The sequence below is a fragment of the Myxine glutinosa genome, chromosome 6 (genome assembly GCF_964187855.1).
Source record: "Myxine glutinosa chromosome 6, kmMyxGlut1.1, whole genome shotgun sequence".
Taxonomy (NCBI): Eukaryota; Metazoa; Chordata; class Myxini; order Myxiniformes; family Myxinidae; genus Myxine; species Myxine glutinosa.
In genome coordinates this window covers 133,625,352-133,642,354 of record NC_136266.1, presented here as the reverse complement: position 1 = coordinate 133,642,354, position 17,003 = coordinate 133,625,352, and the positions used below count along the sequence as shown (strand labels likewise).

Below are 17,003 nucleotides of genomic sequence, written 5' to 3'. Positions count from 1 at the left end.
TCCATACAGGTTGCTTCTGACAATCCAGACTTGATCTGCTTAACAGAGACTTTCCTCCTTCAAGATGTCTCTGATTCCTTAATATCTCTTCCTGGTTACTCCCTCCTCCGGTATGATAGACCTGAGCCTCGGCCTGGTGGTGGGGTGGCTATCTTTGTCAAAAACTCTCTTCCTCACTCTCCTTGCACTGCTCTCTTTCCTCCTCACCCGCAGGAGTACCTCTGGTTACGGCTTCCTCTCCGCTCCCACCTTTTCTTCATATGTGTTCTGTACCGTCCCCCAAACAGTGATGACTCCATCTACATTTCAATGTCTGACAACATGGACCAACTTCTATCCACTCATCCCAACTCTCTCTTCCTCATATGTGATGACTTCAGTCATCATGCCACCTGGTTGGGTGTGGGTTCCTCTCTCACCAGTCATGGCACCTCAGCAAAGGACTTCTGTGACTCACTGGGATTGACACAATCTGTCAATTTCCCGACCCGGATCTCAGCCAATGGAGTATCTTCTCTTCTAGACTTGGTTATGACAAACTTCCCTGCTAATGTCTGCTGCTCTTCTTCTGCTCCAATCGGTTCTTCTGATCATGTGCTTGTCAAAGTGGACATCTCTCTGGCCATTCTCAGAGAGCCTCCTCAGCGTCGACGAGTCTGGCATTTCACTCAGGCCGACTGGCACGGTCTGCAAGCAGCCATCAATCGTCTGGATTGGTCTCCCATCTCCACTGCCTCTGACATCAATTCTTCCTGGGAATTCTTCCAAAGCAAACTGATCTCTCTCATGCACAGATTTATCCCATCTCGCCTTCAATTGTCTTACCCTTCCTCCCGTCCATGGTACACTGAATCTTGTGGTGAGGCAGTTGCCCTGAAACAACTTGCCTTTGCCTCTTGGAAGGCTAATCCAACTGAAGGAAATCTCAGTTCCTTCCACCAAGCTCGGAACAAGTGTGTGTCTACCCTCAGGAGTGCCAGGAAGCACTATCTCTCCTCACTCAAGAATGAACTCTCAAACCTGTCTCCTTCCTCCAAATCCTGGTGGCGTCTGGTCAAATCCGTTTCTGGTGTTTGTTCCCCCTCCATCCCCTCCCTTACCTCAAATGGCCACACAGTTGACATCGCACGTGACAAAGCCGAATGCCTCAACTCTGTGTTCGCCTCGAAATCCTTAGTCCCAAACCCATCTCTCTCTGTTCCCACCTTTCCCAGTCGAACCCAACTGCTCCTGGACTCTGTGTCCTTCTCTCCTGACAAGGTGGAGGAGTTTTTGTCAAACCTCGACTCTGATTCTGCAACTGGACCAGACGGCATCAGCCCACGGGTCCTAAAATCCTGCTCTGCCGCTCTATCTCACCCTCTCTCTGTTCTTTTCACCCTATCTTTTGCTCAAGGTCATCTGCCAGCATCCTGGAAATCAGCTAACATTACCGCTTTACACAAAAAAGGTGCAAAAACAGATCCTTGCAACTACAGACCAATCAGCCTGCTCCCAATTATCAGCAAAGTCATGGAATCCATCATTGCTTCAGATATGAAATCTTTCCTCTTCTCCAATGGCTTGATCTCTGATCATCAATTTGGTTTCAGACCAGGTCACTCTACTCTGGACATGCTGCTTCTGCTGTCTCAACAATGGATGGAGGTCCTCAATGCCAAACAGGAAATCAGAGCTGTCTCCCTTGACATATCACGGGCCTTTGATACGGTCTGGCACCCAGCTCTGCTCACCAAACTCTCCTCCTATGGTATCCATGGAAATCTCCATGCATGGCTTGCGGACTTCCTCTCTGGTCGTAGTCAACGTGTGGCCCTGAATGGATTTCTCTCATCTCCCCTTCCTGTTCAGGCTGGAGTTCCCCAAGGAAGTGTGCTGGGCCCTGTGCTTTTTCTGGTCTTTATCAATGATCTCTCCGACTCTCTGGAAAATCCTCTCTATCTCTTTGCTGATGACTCCACTCTCTGCCGCTCCATTCCTCTTCCCTCAGATCGGCAGTCTGCAGCCTCCTCACTCTCTGAAGACCTGGACAAAATCACAGACTGGTCAAACAAGTGGAACATGTCTTTCAATCCTGACAAATCTCACTCTCTTACTATGTCTCTCCGAAAAGATCGACTGGACAACCCTCCCATCTACTTTCTCAACAATCCTCTCCAAGAAGTTCTGTCACTCAAGCTTTTGGGTCTCACTATCTGCCATGATCTTTCTTGGGAAAACCACATTTCCAAGCTGGCCTCCAAAGCCAGTCGCCGACTGGGCATCCTCCGTCGTGCGAAGTCCTTCCTCGGCACACCTGAGCTCCTCACCACATACAAGGCTTTCATCCGCAGCTCAATGGAATACTGTTCTCCCCTATGGGCTGGTGCTCCTGCCTCACACCTGGCTCGGCTTCACGCTGTTGAATCCAAAGCTTTCAAAATCATTGGAATCTCCCGCGATGAAGCTATCTCTGAGGGCCTTTCACTCACTCACCGCAGGCAGGTAGGTGGCCTTTCTGTCTTCTACCGACTCCTCTCCGGCCTTGCTCCCCCAGCTCTCTCTGTGCTCTGTCCCCCAAATATTCCTACAGGTCGCACAAGATCTGCCAGCAACCCTCTGATGGTTAAACTGCCGAAATCTCGGCTCTCTGCTCACCTTCACTCTTTCATTCCTCTTTTCTCCCGCCTGTGGAACAAACTCCCACACTCCCTTCAATCCCTCTCCTCCCTCCAGGTCTTTAAAACAGCTGTTCACCACCATCTCTTATCTTCCCCCATCCATAACCTTGATCTTTTCTACCCCCACTAATTCACCCCAGATCCACCTTGTTTGAAATTCCAACTTCTTTCCTGGAAATCCTGGCAGTGTCCATATGTTTATACCTCTCCCACCCCCCCCCCCCCTTCACATGCCTCTCCCCCCTTCACATGCCTCCCCCCCAAAGCCCTCTCCCTCCCACAGATCTCTCGATGTCTCCATGTCTCTCGGTCCCTGCTCTCAAATGTTGTGTTTGTGTCCTTCCCCCTCTCTCCCCATCTTGTCTACCGCTCCCGATGTTATTTGTTTTATGTGTCTGTTTGTCTTTCTGTGTGATTAATGTTCGCTCTTTCACGAGCCTCGATCTTGTATACAAAAAAAAAAAAAAAAAAAAAAAAAAAAAAAACCTGTATGGAGAGATCAATCAGGTTTGAGCGAAGGCCCCGGATGTTTGAGGTCCATACTTTTAAGGAAGAGGGCATCTGTGCAGTGAGGAGGGCATCAGTGCACCGAGCATCGGTGCAGGACAGGGGAGGGGAGGGGTAAGGCAAGATGAAGGGTGAGATGGGGAGCTAGGGAGAACTGTTCATAGTGTGTAAGAGATTGCAGAAGAGTTAGGATAAAGGGAAGGATGAGGAGGACAAAAGGTTTGATGGTGAGGGGATGAGGCACAGTGAGGAGTTGTTTGAGGGGGTGTGGGGGGCCGGGGAAACTAGAAGGTTGGAGGAGGTGGAGTTATGAGATAGAAGGGAGATGAAGTAGGGAGGAGGCAGCTTTGAGGAGGAGGGGAGAGGCGCGAATTGGAGAAAGATGGTAGGGGGGGATTTAAAGGGGAGGGGCGAGGGGGAAAATTGAAAGGGAGGGGGGTAGGGGGAGTTTTAGAGGGGAGAGGTGAGGGGGGAGTTTAGGAATCTTGTTTCTCAGTCTGAGAGTCCTTTAGGTGCTTTTTTGCAAACTCCAAGCAGGCTTTCATGTGTCTTTCACTGAGGAGAGGCTTCCGTCTGGCCACTCTGCCATAAAGCCCAGATCGGTGGAGTGTTGCAGTGATGGTTGTCCTTCTGGGAGTTTCTCCCATCTCCACACAGGATCTCTGGAGCTCAGCCAGAGTGACCATCGGGTTCTTGGTCACGACTATTACCAAGGCCCTTCTCCCCCGATTGCTCAGTTTGGCTGGGCGGCCAGCTCTAGGAAGAGTCCTGGTTGTTCCAAACTTCTCCCATTTAAGAATCATGGAGGCCACTGTGCTCTTGGGATCCTTCAATGCAGCAGAATTTTTTTTGTCGGCTTCCCCAGATCTGTGCCTCGACACAATCCTGTCTCTGAGCTCTGCAGGCAGTTCCTTCGACCTCATGGCTTGGTCTTTGCTCTGATATGCATTGTCAGCTGTGAGACCTTATATAGACAGGTGTGTGCCTTTCCAAATCATGTCCAATCAATTGAATTAACCACAGGTGGACTCCAATCAAGGTGTAGACACATCTCAAAGATGATCAAGAGAAATGGGAGGCACCTGAGCTAAATTTCAAGTGTCATAGCAAAAGGTCTGAATACTTATATTATGTAAATGTGATATTTTAGTTTTTTCTTTTTAATAAATTTGCAAAAGTTTCTAAAATCCTGTTTTCTCTTTGTCATGATGGGGTATTGAGTGTAGATTGATGAGGGAAAAAATGAATTTAAATGATTTCAGCATAAGGCTGCAACATAACAAAATGTGAAAAAAGTGAAGGGGTCTCAATACTTTCTGAATGCACTGTACATGTTTTCCCACATTTCAACAGATGTCATTATTACACCACGTGTGAAGCGAAAAGCAGGGTTAAGCAATTGGTTTGTGTCTGTCTGTCTGTCTGTCTGTCTGTCTGTGTGTCTACAGACGTCAGTCTATGATCGAGGAACTATTTAATTTTATAAATTTAACAAATCATTTTGAACACTGTCGAGTATGAATCAGAACTTGAATCAGAACACTGACCTGCAATTTACCAGTACGTTGGCTCTGAATTTGGCAAATTGTGCGGAATCTCGTCCCGAGTGAGTATGCTCAGGGTGGAATAAGGTAGTTGTTTTAGTCTGTCTGACTGTCTATCAGTTCAACAAAATTGAAAATCATTTGTAACAGGAAACTTACTGTTTTATGGAGGTCATAAAGAACGTGTTAGATAAGGTGGTGTAAAAGATGATGCATCAACCGTGGTAAAGTCCTGAAAAAGCTTTGTTCCGTTTTGTACATCCTTTACAACAACAACAACAACAACAACAACAACAGGCATTTTAAGGCCATTTTCCCTGCTAGAGCGGGGGTTAGCCTTGCGGTCACCATGGCAATCTTCTCCATGTTGCCCTATTTTCTGCATCTCCCTTTGTTAACCCCTTTGCCCGCATTTCATCTTCCACCATCTTTAGCCAAGTCTTTCTCGGTCTTCCCCGTCCTCTACTTCTTTCTACATTCATTTCCATCACTCTTCTCAACCAGTCACTTTCATCCTTCCTCAACACATGACCAAACCATCTCAACCTGTTTCTCTTCACAGCATCCATCATCCACATCATCATCATCATCATCCACATCCTTTAAGATCCTTATATTATTTAAATTTAATTACATGCTTGAACACTTTAGAACACAAATCACCTTGTTGGTACTTCCAAAAACCTTATGCCAGGACAAAAGTTTACGCCATTTTATGGCATATCGGCCCATCGAATTTGCAGCTTGTGCTCTCAGCATTGGGGAATATCAAGATTCAGACAAAATCACAGCTCATAGGAAATATAGATTGTGCTTAGAAATGCAAAGCAAGAGTTCAAAATACCCTTCTCATGTTCTTTTTCTCAAGACCAAGTGGGGTAAGGTGTTCTATGCACTTTGGTATTATAAGGCAGGGGTATGAAAGAAAAACGTGAATCTGTATGGATTGCAGGAAATCGTTTGGTTAATCTAGGTCAATGGACAGGAAGTAGCTGTGGTTCCGGCCTCAATCAAGGAAGTGTCGAACCATTGCCATCCTCCATAACGGCCCGTTTTCCATCTCCATTGAGTCTTTAAGTATCTTCTTCTTTTTTGCAAGTAAACAAATGTTTTTTTTACATTTTGGGTAAATTTTGTGTTTGCATCTCTAATGCTGTTGTGAGACTACTGTGAGATCTGAGTGGAACCCAATGCACAATAAGGTAGCAGAAGAAAATAGATGTGGGTTTGAATTGCCATGTTCTGTGCAGAAGAAATATCACGAATGAAAATATAATTTATAGACAAGTCAGGAGACGACGATGGTTCACGAGCGAGCGGTATTCAATGACAAAGGACGGACCATAACCGAAACAGGCCCGGACAGGCCAGGCCCGGAAATGTCAAAACGAAGGTTACTGACCTTGAAATGAGATAGAAAATAATGTATAATCAGTTATGAGGTTAGTTAGCGACACAATACCGAAAATTCGGTGAAAAATGAAATGAAAAAAAAAAATAAATAAATTTTAAAAATGAAAAAAAAAATGAAAAATCGAGCTCCGTGGGGCTAGACACGTCACATTGGCCTAACCAAATATCGAAACCGCTGTCAGATTCCACCAAACCCCTCGGAGAAGATGTAGCTTGAACTCGATTACCCCCTAAAAAGACATATTTTTCGGGCGTGGCTCCGCCCACAATGGGCGCAGTACGCCCACTCTAGGCAGGACACAACTCGATCATGATATCAACCTCCCACCCAAGTTTCATCAAGATCGGATGATATCATCGGGTAGTTATGCTGCGGACAGACAGACACATATCTCGTTTTTTCATTTCTGTTCCCCACAATTCTATCTCTCTTTTTTACACACACACACACACACACACACACACACACACACACACACACACACACACACACACACACACACACACACACACACACACACACACACACACACACACACACGAATGAATGATCGTTTTAAGGCCATTTTCCCTGCTAGAGCGGGGGTTAGCCATGCGGGCCCCATGACAATCATGGTTCCCTGTTTAAGGCAATGTTTTTATGGCCGGATGCCCTTCCTGACGCCAGCCCTTAGTCGCCTCTTACGATGCGCAGGGATACGGTGTACCTATTCTAAACCGGGGTACACACCGGGATGAACAAAAAAACAAAAAAAAAACACCAACAGCACATTCATTGTTTGATAAGATCCCCTCATAAACATCAAGATCCCTACATATATGTGTGCAATATGCGAGCATCCTTCCAGTCCTGCTAATATATCCATGTACCACTCTATCCCCAAATAGGTACACCGTATCCCTGCGCATCGTGAGAGGTGACTAAGGGTTGGCGTCAGGCAGGGCATCCACCCATAAAAACATTGCCTCAAACAGGGAACCATGATTGTCATGGGGCCCGCAAGGCTAACCTCCGCTCTAGCGGGGAAAATGGCCTTAAAACGATCATTCATTCATTCTGTCCCCAATGCTTCTTGGTACCGATCAAATTCCCGTTTAAACCTGCCTACTATTTCCGCTGCCCATTCGATGCATTAACGACTCCGAGTGAAAGACCCTTGCCTTATTACTGTCCGAACTCTCTTCATCTTTACTTTCAGGCTGTGACCCCTGGACCTGTCACTGGCCATTCTGCTACAAAAAAACCTCTTTTTTATTTGTAAGCATTCGGCTTTGCTAACATATTTGATCTGATATGCCAAACTTTGAAACAGCCTGCCAAATAATTGGGTTACGAATGTTTTCCAAACATTGCAAAATGTCAGAGATTCAAGAGCTTTTTAACTGCACTGGACCAATAAAATAGACTGATGCAAAACTTGTGCAATGATTATGATGCAACAGAATTGAACACTCCACATCTGGACTGACATTTTTATTTGATAAGTGACTTGCCTTGAATCTGATCAAATTCAATAGTCCCAAGACGCTCTCCGTTTCGAAACAACACTCTTCCCTGGAAAGGAGAGAAAGGAAATGTATTGGCATGAAAACATTCAAATACCCAAGCCAACTCAAAGAGAATGATTCAGAGTTCAATTTATTTACTTTTTATACTTCAGGAATAGGAGAATGTTTGATTTCATTCATTTGCATTGCCGCATCACACAGCGTGAGCTCTCATAACATACAAAATACACAGGATGGATGAGCTGCAAACAAGAATTCATTGTAAAAGACGGTCTGTTTTGAGATTTTGATATCTTTAAAAAAAGCCTCAAAAGTTTTTTAGATTGGGAAACGCACATTTTAAGCACTCTTAACACATGAATGTCGTGATTGGGAAACACAAATTTAATGCGCTATTAAAAAATTAACTCGACACCTCTTATCCATGTCCCCCTCCCAACTGTTATATCAGAATGAGCTGATTCAGCACATAGTCATGGATTGCTTAACCCCAATATGGGGTCATTCAAAAATTACATAACGATATTTTTTTTAGTAACTTGCATAATGTAACTCTTGATTAGGTAACATAACGCTTGGTTACAGTGTGTTTTGACGTACCATGCATTCTGATGGGCTTGATTAAACCTTACTATTTATTATTTGACAAATGAATACATTTTCCGGGGCCCTCATTGTGAATTTCACTCGGCCCAAACAAACAACAACACAACAACATGCATTTTAAGGCCATTTTCCCTGCAAGAGCGGGGGTTCGCCTTGCGGTCCCCATGACAATGTTCTCCATTTTGCCATATTTTCTGCATCTCCCCTTGCTAACCCTCTTGCCCGCATTTCTTCTTCGATCATCTTTAGCCAAGTCTTTCTCGATCTCCCCGTCCTCTACTTCCCTCTACATTCATTTCCATCACTCTTTTCAACCAGTCACTTTCATCCTTCCTCAACACATGACCAAACCATCTCAACCTGTTTCTCTTCACAGCATCCATCACAGGCTCTATTCCCAGCATCTTTCGCAATTCATCATTTGTCTTCCTCTCTCTCAACGATACTCCACACATCCACCGAACCATTCGCATTTCCACCCTTTCCAGCCTTCGTTGCTGCTCTACGTTCATTACCCATGTCTCACTCCCATAAATCATAACACTTCTCACACATGCAGCATACACCTTTCCCTTTAGCTTCAACGACACTCCCCTCCTCGTCAGCACGCCACTCAGTTCCCGAAACTTCTTCCATGCACATCTCACTCAAGCAACCCTTGCCCAAACAACTCGACCCAAACAAAGCCAATGAAAATCTGACGCAACAAACCCGGGCAGTGTATAATAAGTAGAGGCCTACAGGCCAAATGTATTAGGTCCACCAGAAAACCATGATGGTGGCCATATCATTTTGTCTCCATGCTATGGTGGGTGGAGTCAAGCGACATATGTGGGTGTGATCCGGCAGCTGTCCGACCAATGGGTGCACATTTCAATAATTGACCCTCACCAAGAACCCCAAAAACAACAACAACAAAAGCAACGTGAAGCACTTGTAGACCTGCAACATGTAGTGGGTAAAAACCAAAAAACAAAATTTTCATGTTTGTCAAGTAACAAAAAACAATTTTTCACGCTCGCCTTTTCATTTGCATTCCTTCGCTTACTTCTTTTGTCCATCTGTGGCCTGGTTGCTCACAAATCGTTGCTCACAGGTCGTGTAGCATTTATTGTTATGGGACTCGATCTGTGCTTTGCTGCCTCACCAATTTATGGGATTCTATATATACAGTATATCCATAATTATATATGATATATACAGCATGTACTTTACAGTATATGCTTATGATACATTTGTGTATGCAATATTTTTAATGAATACACCTCTTTAAATGCAAATCCAAGGATAATCATAATGTTTTAGGGTTAGCTGCCTAACTCAGGATAAATTAGTTAATGGTTAACTGAAAAAGATTACACTAAATATTTTAAGCTCCTCGTGATTTGATCCAGTTCTCCCAGCCATTCGTCAAATCTCAACTGTAGTATGGAAGCTATTTTCGGACATGCAGTTAAATGTATTGAGCAGTAGATCATCAAGAGCTCTCTATTGGATTGGAAATAACTTCAAGGTGAGGATTTTGAGATCAGAAATCAAGAAAATGTCTGATGGTGCCAAGTTTGATAGGATAGGGGCAGTTTGGTTGGCAAAGCGAAAAGACAGGCCTTCCAAAGTTATCAGGAAAACTGGGGATTTTTTTCAGAAAGCTTCCAAGGCCTCATCAAACTCATTGATATAAAATGCACCAATTTCACATGAAATAACCAATTATTCTGCAATAATTTTCTTGAATAAGGATATCATGAGTTAGACATGCTGGAGTAAGGGACATTAGCAAATAGGCATGAGGCACATCTGCATTGGTTGGGGCATGTGCTCAGGAAAGAGGTGTCGGCAGAAAGAGACTGGGCAGACAAAGCTTGGGATGGAAGGAAGTGGTACAGAAAGAAAGAGATGAGTGAGGGTGCAGAGGATGTTCAGGATCAAGGGGTGTGAAGAGGAAAAACCTGTGTGGCCAACTCCACAAGGTGGGATTAATTGGAGCAATGACAGTAATAGTATTAATAGTAGGAGTATTATTAGTAGTAGAAGTAGTGGTAGGCCAGGATCACTGCTCATCTCCACTCATTTGTTCCTCTTTTTTCCCACATGTGGAATCAACTTCCACATCCTTTTCAATCTTATTCTTCCCTCCAGTTCTTCAGGTCAGCTGTTGCCCATCATCTTATATCGACCCAATCAAAAAAAGCATTAATGTTTCTCCCCTCGTTAACCCCACCCCCAAACCCAAACTCAATCCTTCCATCCAAATGTCCAGATATCCCTACTGAGAGCTTCTGTATCTATCCACCCCATGCATCCTCTCCTGCCCCCCACTCCTCCCCACACATTGTTTGATCACCACCCTCTGTCTTAGCCTTCAGGTCTGCTGTTAGTGTTTCCCACCTCTCTCTGCTGTTCCTTTTGTCTTGTTGCGTTCTGATCCATTCAGTGTACTCGTACTAACTCTTTCACGAGCCTCGACTATGTATATAAAAAATAAAAGTAATAGTATTAGCAGTATAGAAGTAGTAGTAGTAGTAGTAGTAGTAGTAGTAGTAGTAGTAGTAGTGGTAGTAGTAGTGGTAGTAGTAGTAGCAGTAGTAGTAGTAGTAATAGTAGTAGTAGTAGTAATAGTAGTAGTAAGAGTAGTGAATTTTTGAAAATCTGAATGCCATTTAGCTTTGTAATATTTCCTCTGATCTGACGATGGACAGGTGAGCACACCAACGTTTAACCACAAAAGACATCCAAAACTATATTTTTGTGTTCCACAAAAATAAATTTCTGATAGCTGAATCATCTTATTGTCAAGTACTTTAACGATCTGAGAAGTTTCAAAAGATTGCTTCACCAAGTTTAACATAAAATTACAAAGCAATCATAATCGGTTCTTAAGATGGCGTATCAAAATACTTCTGACAATATAATACAAGCAAAAGCATCCGTTCCCAGTAACGAGAAAGGTTTAAGTCATTCTCTCAAATTAAATTATTTCATGGACTTTAAAAAGGTTAATTGTGTTGCACTCTTGGTTTCACTCAGAGCCAAAGCTCTCAGCTATTTATACCGTCCACCGTGAAATGGTGGTGCAACATCGGGCGGTGGAGGTTGGATATGTATAAAAAGAGGGCAGAATATATCTATTTTAAATTATGTGTTACTCCATGAAGATCTGTATTAAATATAATTTAATCCAGATGTTCATGTTGAATTTAAAGATTACTGGAAGGGACAATAAAGTGACTGACTATATTACATCAAGAAAAGTTAAATGAAAATGCAAAATAATCTATCAGCAACTGTTGAAACACAGTATTGATGCAATATGTTATGATGCAATTATGATGCAATATACTGCTTGATGCAACATAGTCAGGAACATTATTGCCCCTTCCACGAATATAAAATTATAAAAGTAATGTATAAAAATGTAATGGATAAAAGTAATTGGAGAGACACCCTTCACCATAAAAGGGGGACAGATGAACGCACGGACAGACACCACAGTTCGCAATATATATCCAGTACAAGTATATATATTGTTGCGGATCTCGAGCTCGTCGACATACTGAGGGGGGGTTAAGCCCTGCTCCCCCTCGAGCTTCGAGTCCACGAGGCCGCCCCCACACTATACTCGTGGTGGACGGATTGCTGGGCAATTCCAGCCGCCGAGCCCGCATCTAACGCGTGGAAGGGTTAACAGTCACGACCCGAGTACCTTCGACACACGCAGCCGTGAGAACGGGGGCTGAACCTCGCATGAGTCACGCTGGTCTTTAATGCCAGAGTGGTTGTGTGTCGCGTAACTCGTGCCGTTAACACTATGGAACCCGATCGAGCGGTTTTAACTCATGCAATGCTAGGCCAATGGTGAAAGGATGAAGACGGCCAGGTTGGAAACAAACCACAGGATTTATTCACAAATGTACAATAGTTATAGAAAAGGGACACAGTGGAGAATCTTAACGTCCTCACCGTCCCAGACAAGGGCCCTCAGACTCGTTCGGGGAAGGGCAGGAAGAGGGGAATGCACCCAAAGCACGGCTGCTAGTGCAGTTGGCCCGGGCGGGCTTGTTAAGCGGATCCCCCCCACCCCCTCCCAAGGCTGTTCGCGGCAGGGGCGCTGATCACAGTCGTGCACGTACCAGGAATCCGAGGAGCGTACCCCAAGGTCAGCGAGGCCGAGCGCACGTGCAGGGAGTCCAGGCAGAGGTCGTCAGGGCAGAGAGAGCGTTCAGAGTCCCGGGCCAGAGAGAGTGCCAGCCTGCCAGAGAGAGCCAGCCTGCCAGAGAGAACGGGGGTCCAGGCCAGGTTTTAAAGCCCCCCCCGGAACCCCACTCGAATGTTCCACGGGCCTCCATTGGCCGCCGGGGGTCAGGTGTCGTAACAGCCCGTTATTGGTGACTCTTGGCCACTCCCTTTAGCTCTCATTGGCTGTCGCTTACTGGCCACTCCCTTAAGCTCTCATTGGCTGTAACTTACTGGCCACTCCATTTAGCTCCCATTGGCTGTTCGCTACTTACCGGCCACGCCCTCCAGCTCCTCCATCGGGCCTGCTAGACTTGTCCTAGGCCCATGACATGGCACTTCAGGCTTCAATGAGGCCTACCCTCACTCTACCTGCCTCAACGCATACTAACACTGGGAAGGAGACTATACTTCACGTTTAATAAGAAATAACTAACGAAGCGAGGCTACATGTTGTGGTGTAACTAACTATAGGGGGGTTGCCTTTATTTACAAAACCGCAACAATATAGACATATATATATGTATATATATATATATATATATATATATATATATATATATATATAAAATTTCAAAACACACCTGGTCACAAGTGTGCCTCATTGACCGGGTCCTCAGTAGAGGTCCTCAGCATCATGCCGTTTGGGTCCTTCAACCTCAATAGGGTCAGCTGAGGTGGGCCAGCAGGGGCACATACACCTCTACATGCAGCAGCTACACCCGGATGCGTACACACCCCCACCCCCAGCCAGTGAGAACATAGACTACAGCAACAAAACAGCCACCACTCCCAGAATCCACAGCCCCTCATCCACTCACTCACTCACTCACTCAAACCAAAAAAAACAAAAAAAAAAACAACCACCACCACTCAAACAAAAACACATTCATGCAACACACACACCCACTCCTGCAACACACACACACACACACACACACACACCTCAATTTCTTTTCCGCACTCAGTCACAACCCCTTTCGGCTGAAATGAACCACTACCCACAACCTCAACCGACACCGCTTGACATGCCTACTACATTTCACACATGCCTACTACATTCACATGCCTACTACATTGAACCATCCAAAGTGAGCCAATATATATATATGTATATATATATATATATATATATATATATATATATATATATATATATATATATATATATATATACAGTATATATATATATATATATATATATATATTGTTACAGGTCGCGGACAGATGTTATAGACCGAGCGGTGGTGTAAGACCGCGACCTAACAAAACTCACCCGATTCACCCAGAACTTTGGCCGTATCGCACCGTAGCTGCTCAATGAGGGAAAAGACAAAAACGACGCAATGCAAGAGGAAAAGGAATTAAAACGAGAAGACGTACAGACGAGTAATGGGGTTTATTATTTACACACACAAGCAAAAAGGAGCAATTAAGTTTATTTACAACACATAAGACGCAGGTGACACAGTGCAAATACTAGCTTATCTACAGGCTTAACTTATCCCAGGACAGAACAAACAAAAGACACTGACTCACGCGGGGAATTGCAGGAATCGCAGGATGTGGAGGGCTGGAGGGAGAGGGAAGTCCAAAGGGGGGTCATGCAGCACGATCGGCGCGTTTAGCAGCCGCCGTTCCTTTTCGGCCCTGCTCCAAACCGCCGCCCAGGCCCCAAGCGGCTGCCGGGTGTCGCTGCTGCTGCCGCCTCCACTTGCCTTGCCAGGCCTTGTCCCACTCGTCTAAACCCTCAACTCTTTCTTGGTCCCTCACTCTTTACCACCACTCTCTTGACGACCAACTCAGACCTCTCTCACCAAGACCAACCCTTTGTGACCAACCGACTCAGACCAACTCAGAGTGCATCTCTCACCAACTCCTCCTGACCACTTCCGTTTTTGCGCCTTTTATAGCGCCTCCAGCGATTACGCCCCCGGCGTTTTGGACACGCCCATCGGGGTGCTCACCTCGGCCCTGGTTGGTCGCGCGACCCTCGGGCTCCGCCTTGGATGACGACGGGCGGGCACGCCCCTCCTCCCCTCTGACGAGGTGGAGACACGCCTTTCTTCTCCGACTCAAAGCACTTGGTCAATGGCGGTTATTGGAGGGGAGGTGATTGGGAATCGAGGGCTCAGCAGTGACGAGAGGGGATGTAATATGGAAATGGAGGTTTTGGGGATGGGAAGGAAAGGGAATCTATTCTCTTTCACTGGTGCAATGGAGTATTTCAATTAATGGAAGACACAGCCTTACGCTAATACACATAATAAGGGTATAACTGTCAAAAAAAAGATATATCGTGTCCTGCATGTATGTTTTATGGACTAACTACGGGAACGCCCTTTGACCTTTTATACAACCACAACGGAGGGAGGAGGGGTGATATTTTACAACAACCTTTTACAACAACATTTTACCACAACAATAAAATAAAAAAACATTCTCATATCCACAACAATATATATATATATATATATATATATATATATATATATATGTATGTATGTATGTATATATATATATATATATATATATATATATATATATATATATAACTGTGAGAAATAGTAGAAACTCCACAGTTAGAGCAGGGCGTCTCATTTGCATTAAATAAATGATCGGGAGATTAAATCAGACGCGGACGTAGCTTCAGGACGTCGATCTTTAATTTTCGACAAGCTTTCGACCAACAAAGGTCTTCTTCTTAGTCGTCCCCAAGTTCAACGGAATATATATACATACATACTACTGTGTTCAAAAAGTACCCGACCTTTATTTTTCGTGCGTAAAAAAAAAGAAGCTAGGGAGGCGTTGATTGGTGCACATATGTAGGCGATCCTAATGCACACGCGTGAATTTTTTCCCACCTGCAGAAGCTGTCATTCGACAGCAGACCGCCGATGAGTGAGGACATGTAAGTGAGCGCCGTCGGATTTTCGTTTTTGACAAAATGACGGAAAAACTTGAACAACGCTACTGCATCAAATTTTGTGTAAAGCTTGGCGATTCCCAAGTGGAAACGATCCGCAAGATTCAACACTGTTCATTCCATTATGAAGTCCGAGGATTTGGGCTTCAGGAGAATCTCAGCGAAGTTCGTACCATAGCTGCTAACGATTGAGCAGAAGCAGCTCCGTTTGGAGATCACACAGGACATGCTGGAGACTGTGACCAGCGATCCCAGCTTCCTCAACACAGTGATCACTGGCGATGAGTCCTGGGTTTATGGGTACGACCCAGAAACCAAGTTGCAGTCATCACAATGGAAGCATCCAACATCCCCGAGGCCAAAAAACACAAAATTTGATGCAGTAGCGTTGTTCAAGTTTTTCCGTCATTTTGTCAAAAACGAAAATCCGACAGCGCTCACTTACATGTCCTCACTCATCGGCGGTCTGCCGTCGAATGACAGCTTCTGCAGATGGGAAAAAATTCACGCATGTGCATTAGGATCGCCTACATACGTGCACCAATCAACGCCTCCCTAGCTTCTTTTTTTTTACGCACGAAAAATAAAGGTCGGATACTTTTTGAACACACTACGTACAGTCACGTGAAAAAGTAAGTACACCCCATGTAAAGTTTTGACTTTTTCAACATATTTCAATATACAGCTATTTGATCTTCATTTCAACAATATTGATTGAGAAAGGTGATACAATATAACACATATCATGAAACATTTACATTTTGTTGTCCATTGTATAATTTAAATAAACATAAATGCAAATTTCCCATGTGGAAAAAGTAAGAACACCCCTACATTTATCACTGCTTCAAATACCTAAAATTAGAATCAGGTGCACCAGCTCAGGTGCAAATGATTAGAACATTGTTAGAGAGGATCTTGGAGGAACCTGTCATATTTAAACCTCAGACATTTAGTTTGGTTTGCTCCTTGTTGTTGAAGTGTGTGGCGTCACCATGCCTAGATCAAAACAGCTCTCTGAGTCCTTCAGAAAGAAGGTTATAGATGCCTTCGAGTCTGAGAAGGGATTTTAAAAGATCTCCAAACAATTTTAAATCAATCATTCGACTGTCCGGAAGATCATCTACAAGTGGAGAAGATTCCAACAACTGCCAACTTGTTCAGGCCAGGCCGCCCCAGCAAGTTCAGCCCGAGAGCAGACCGCAAGATGCTGAAAGAAGTCTCGAAGAACCCCAGAATATCATCACGGCACCTACAGTAGGGTGGTCCAAAAATTTGAAGATTGGATTTTCATTTCTCCACAAGCCTGCCCCTATTCTTATTGAAGAAAGTAGTTTGTGGTGAACATTTGAGCTTGATTGGACAATATGTAGAGGTTGCTCAAAATGTTGACAAATTTTAATGAATAATAAGATACAGCATTTTTAGGATCATACGTCAATTCATAGATAATTAACAATTTTCAATTACTCAGATTATTTATTATTGTTGGCTTGCACTTGTTTTCAATGGTATGACCAAGAGATTGTGCAAAAGCACTGGCCACAAACATAGCACGCCGATCTGAGAGATTTACTCTGTCCAGAGTTGCCACTATTGCTG

General features: G+C 44.4%; 1 protein-coding gene across 1 annotated transcript in view; it reads right to left on the bottom strand.

Annotated features, from left to right (window-relative positions):
* The window catches only part of GABBR2 (gamma-aminobutyric acid type B receptor subunit 2), a 280,931-nt gene that overhangs the window by 176,641 nt on the left and 87,287 nt on the right, over window positions 1–17,003 (bottom strand). Inside the window, exon 6 of the mRNA XM_078781075.1 lies at window positions 7,619–7,679. Within this exon, the coding sequence (XP_078637201.1) occupies window positions 7,619–7,679 (61 nt within the window). The remainder of the gene's footprint in view (window positions 1–7,618; window positions 7,680–17,003) is intronic.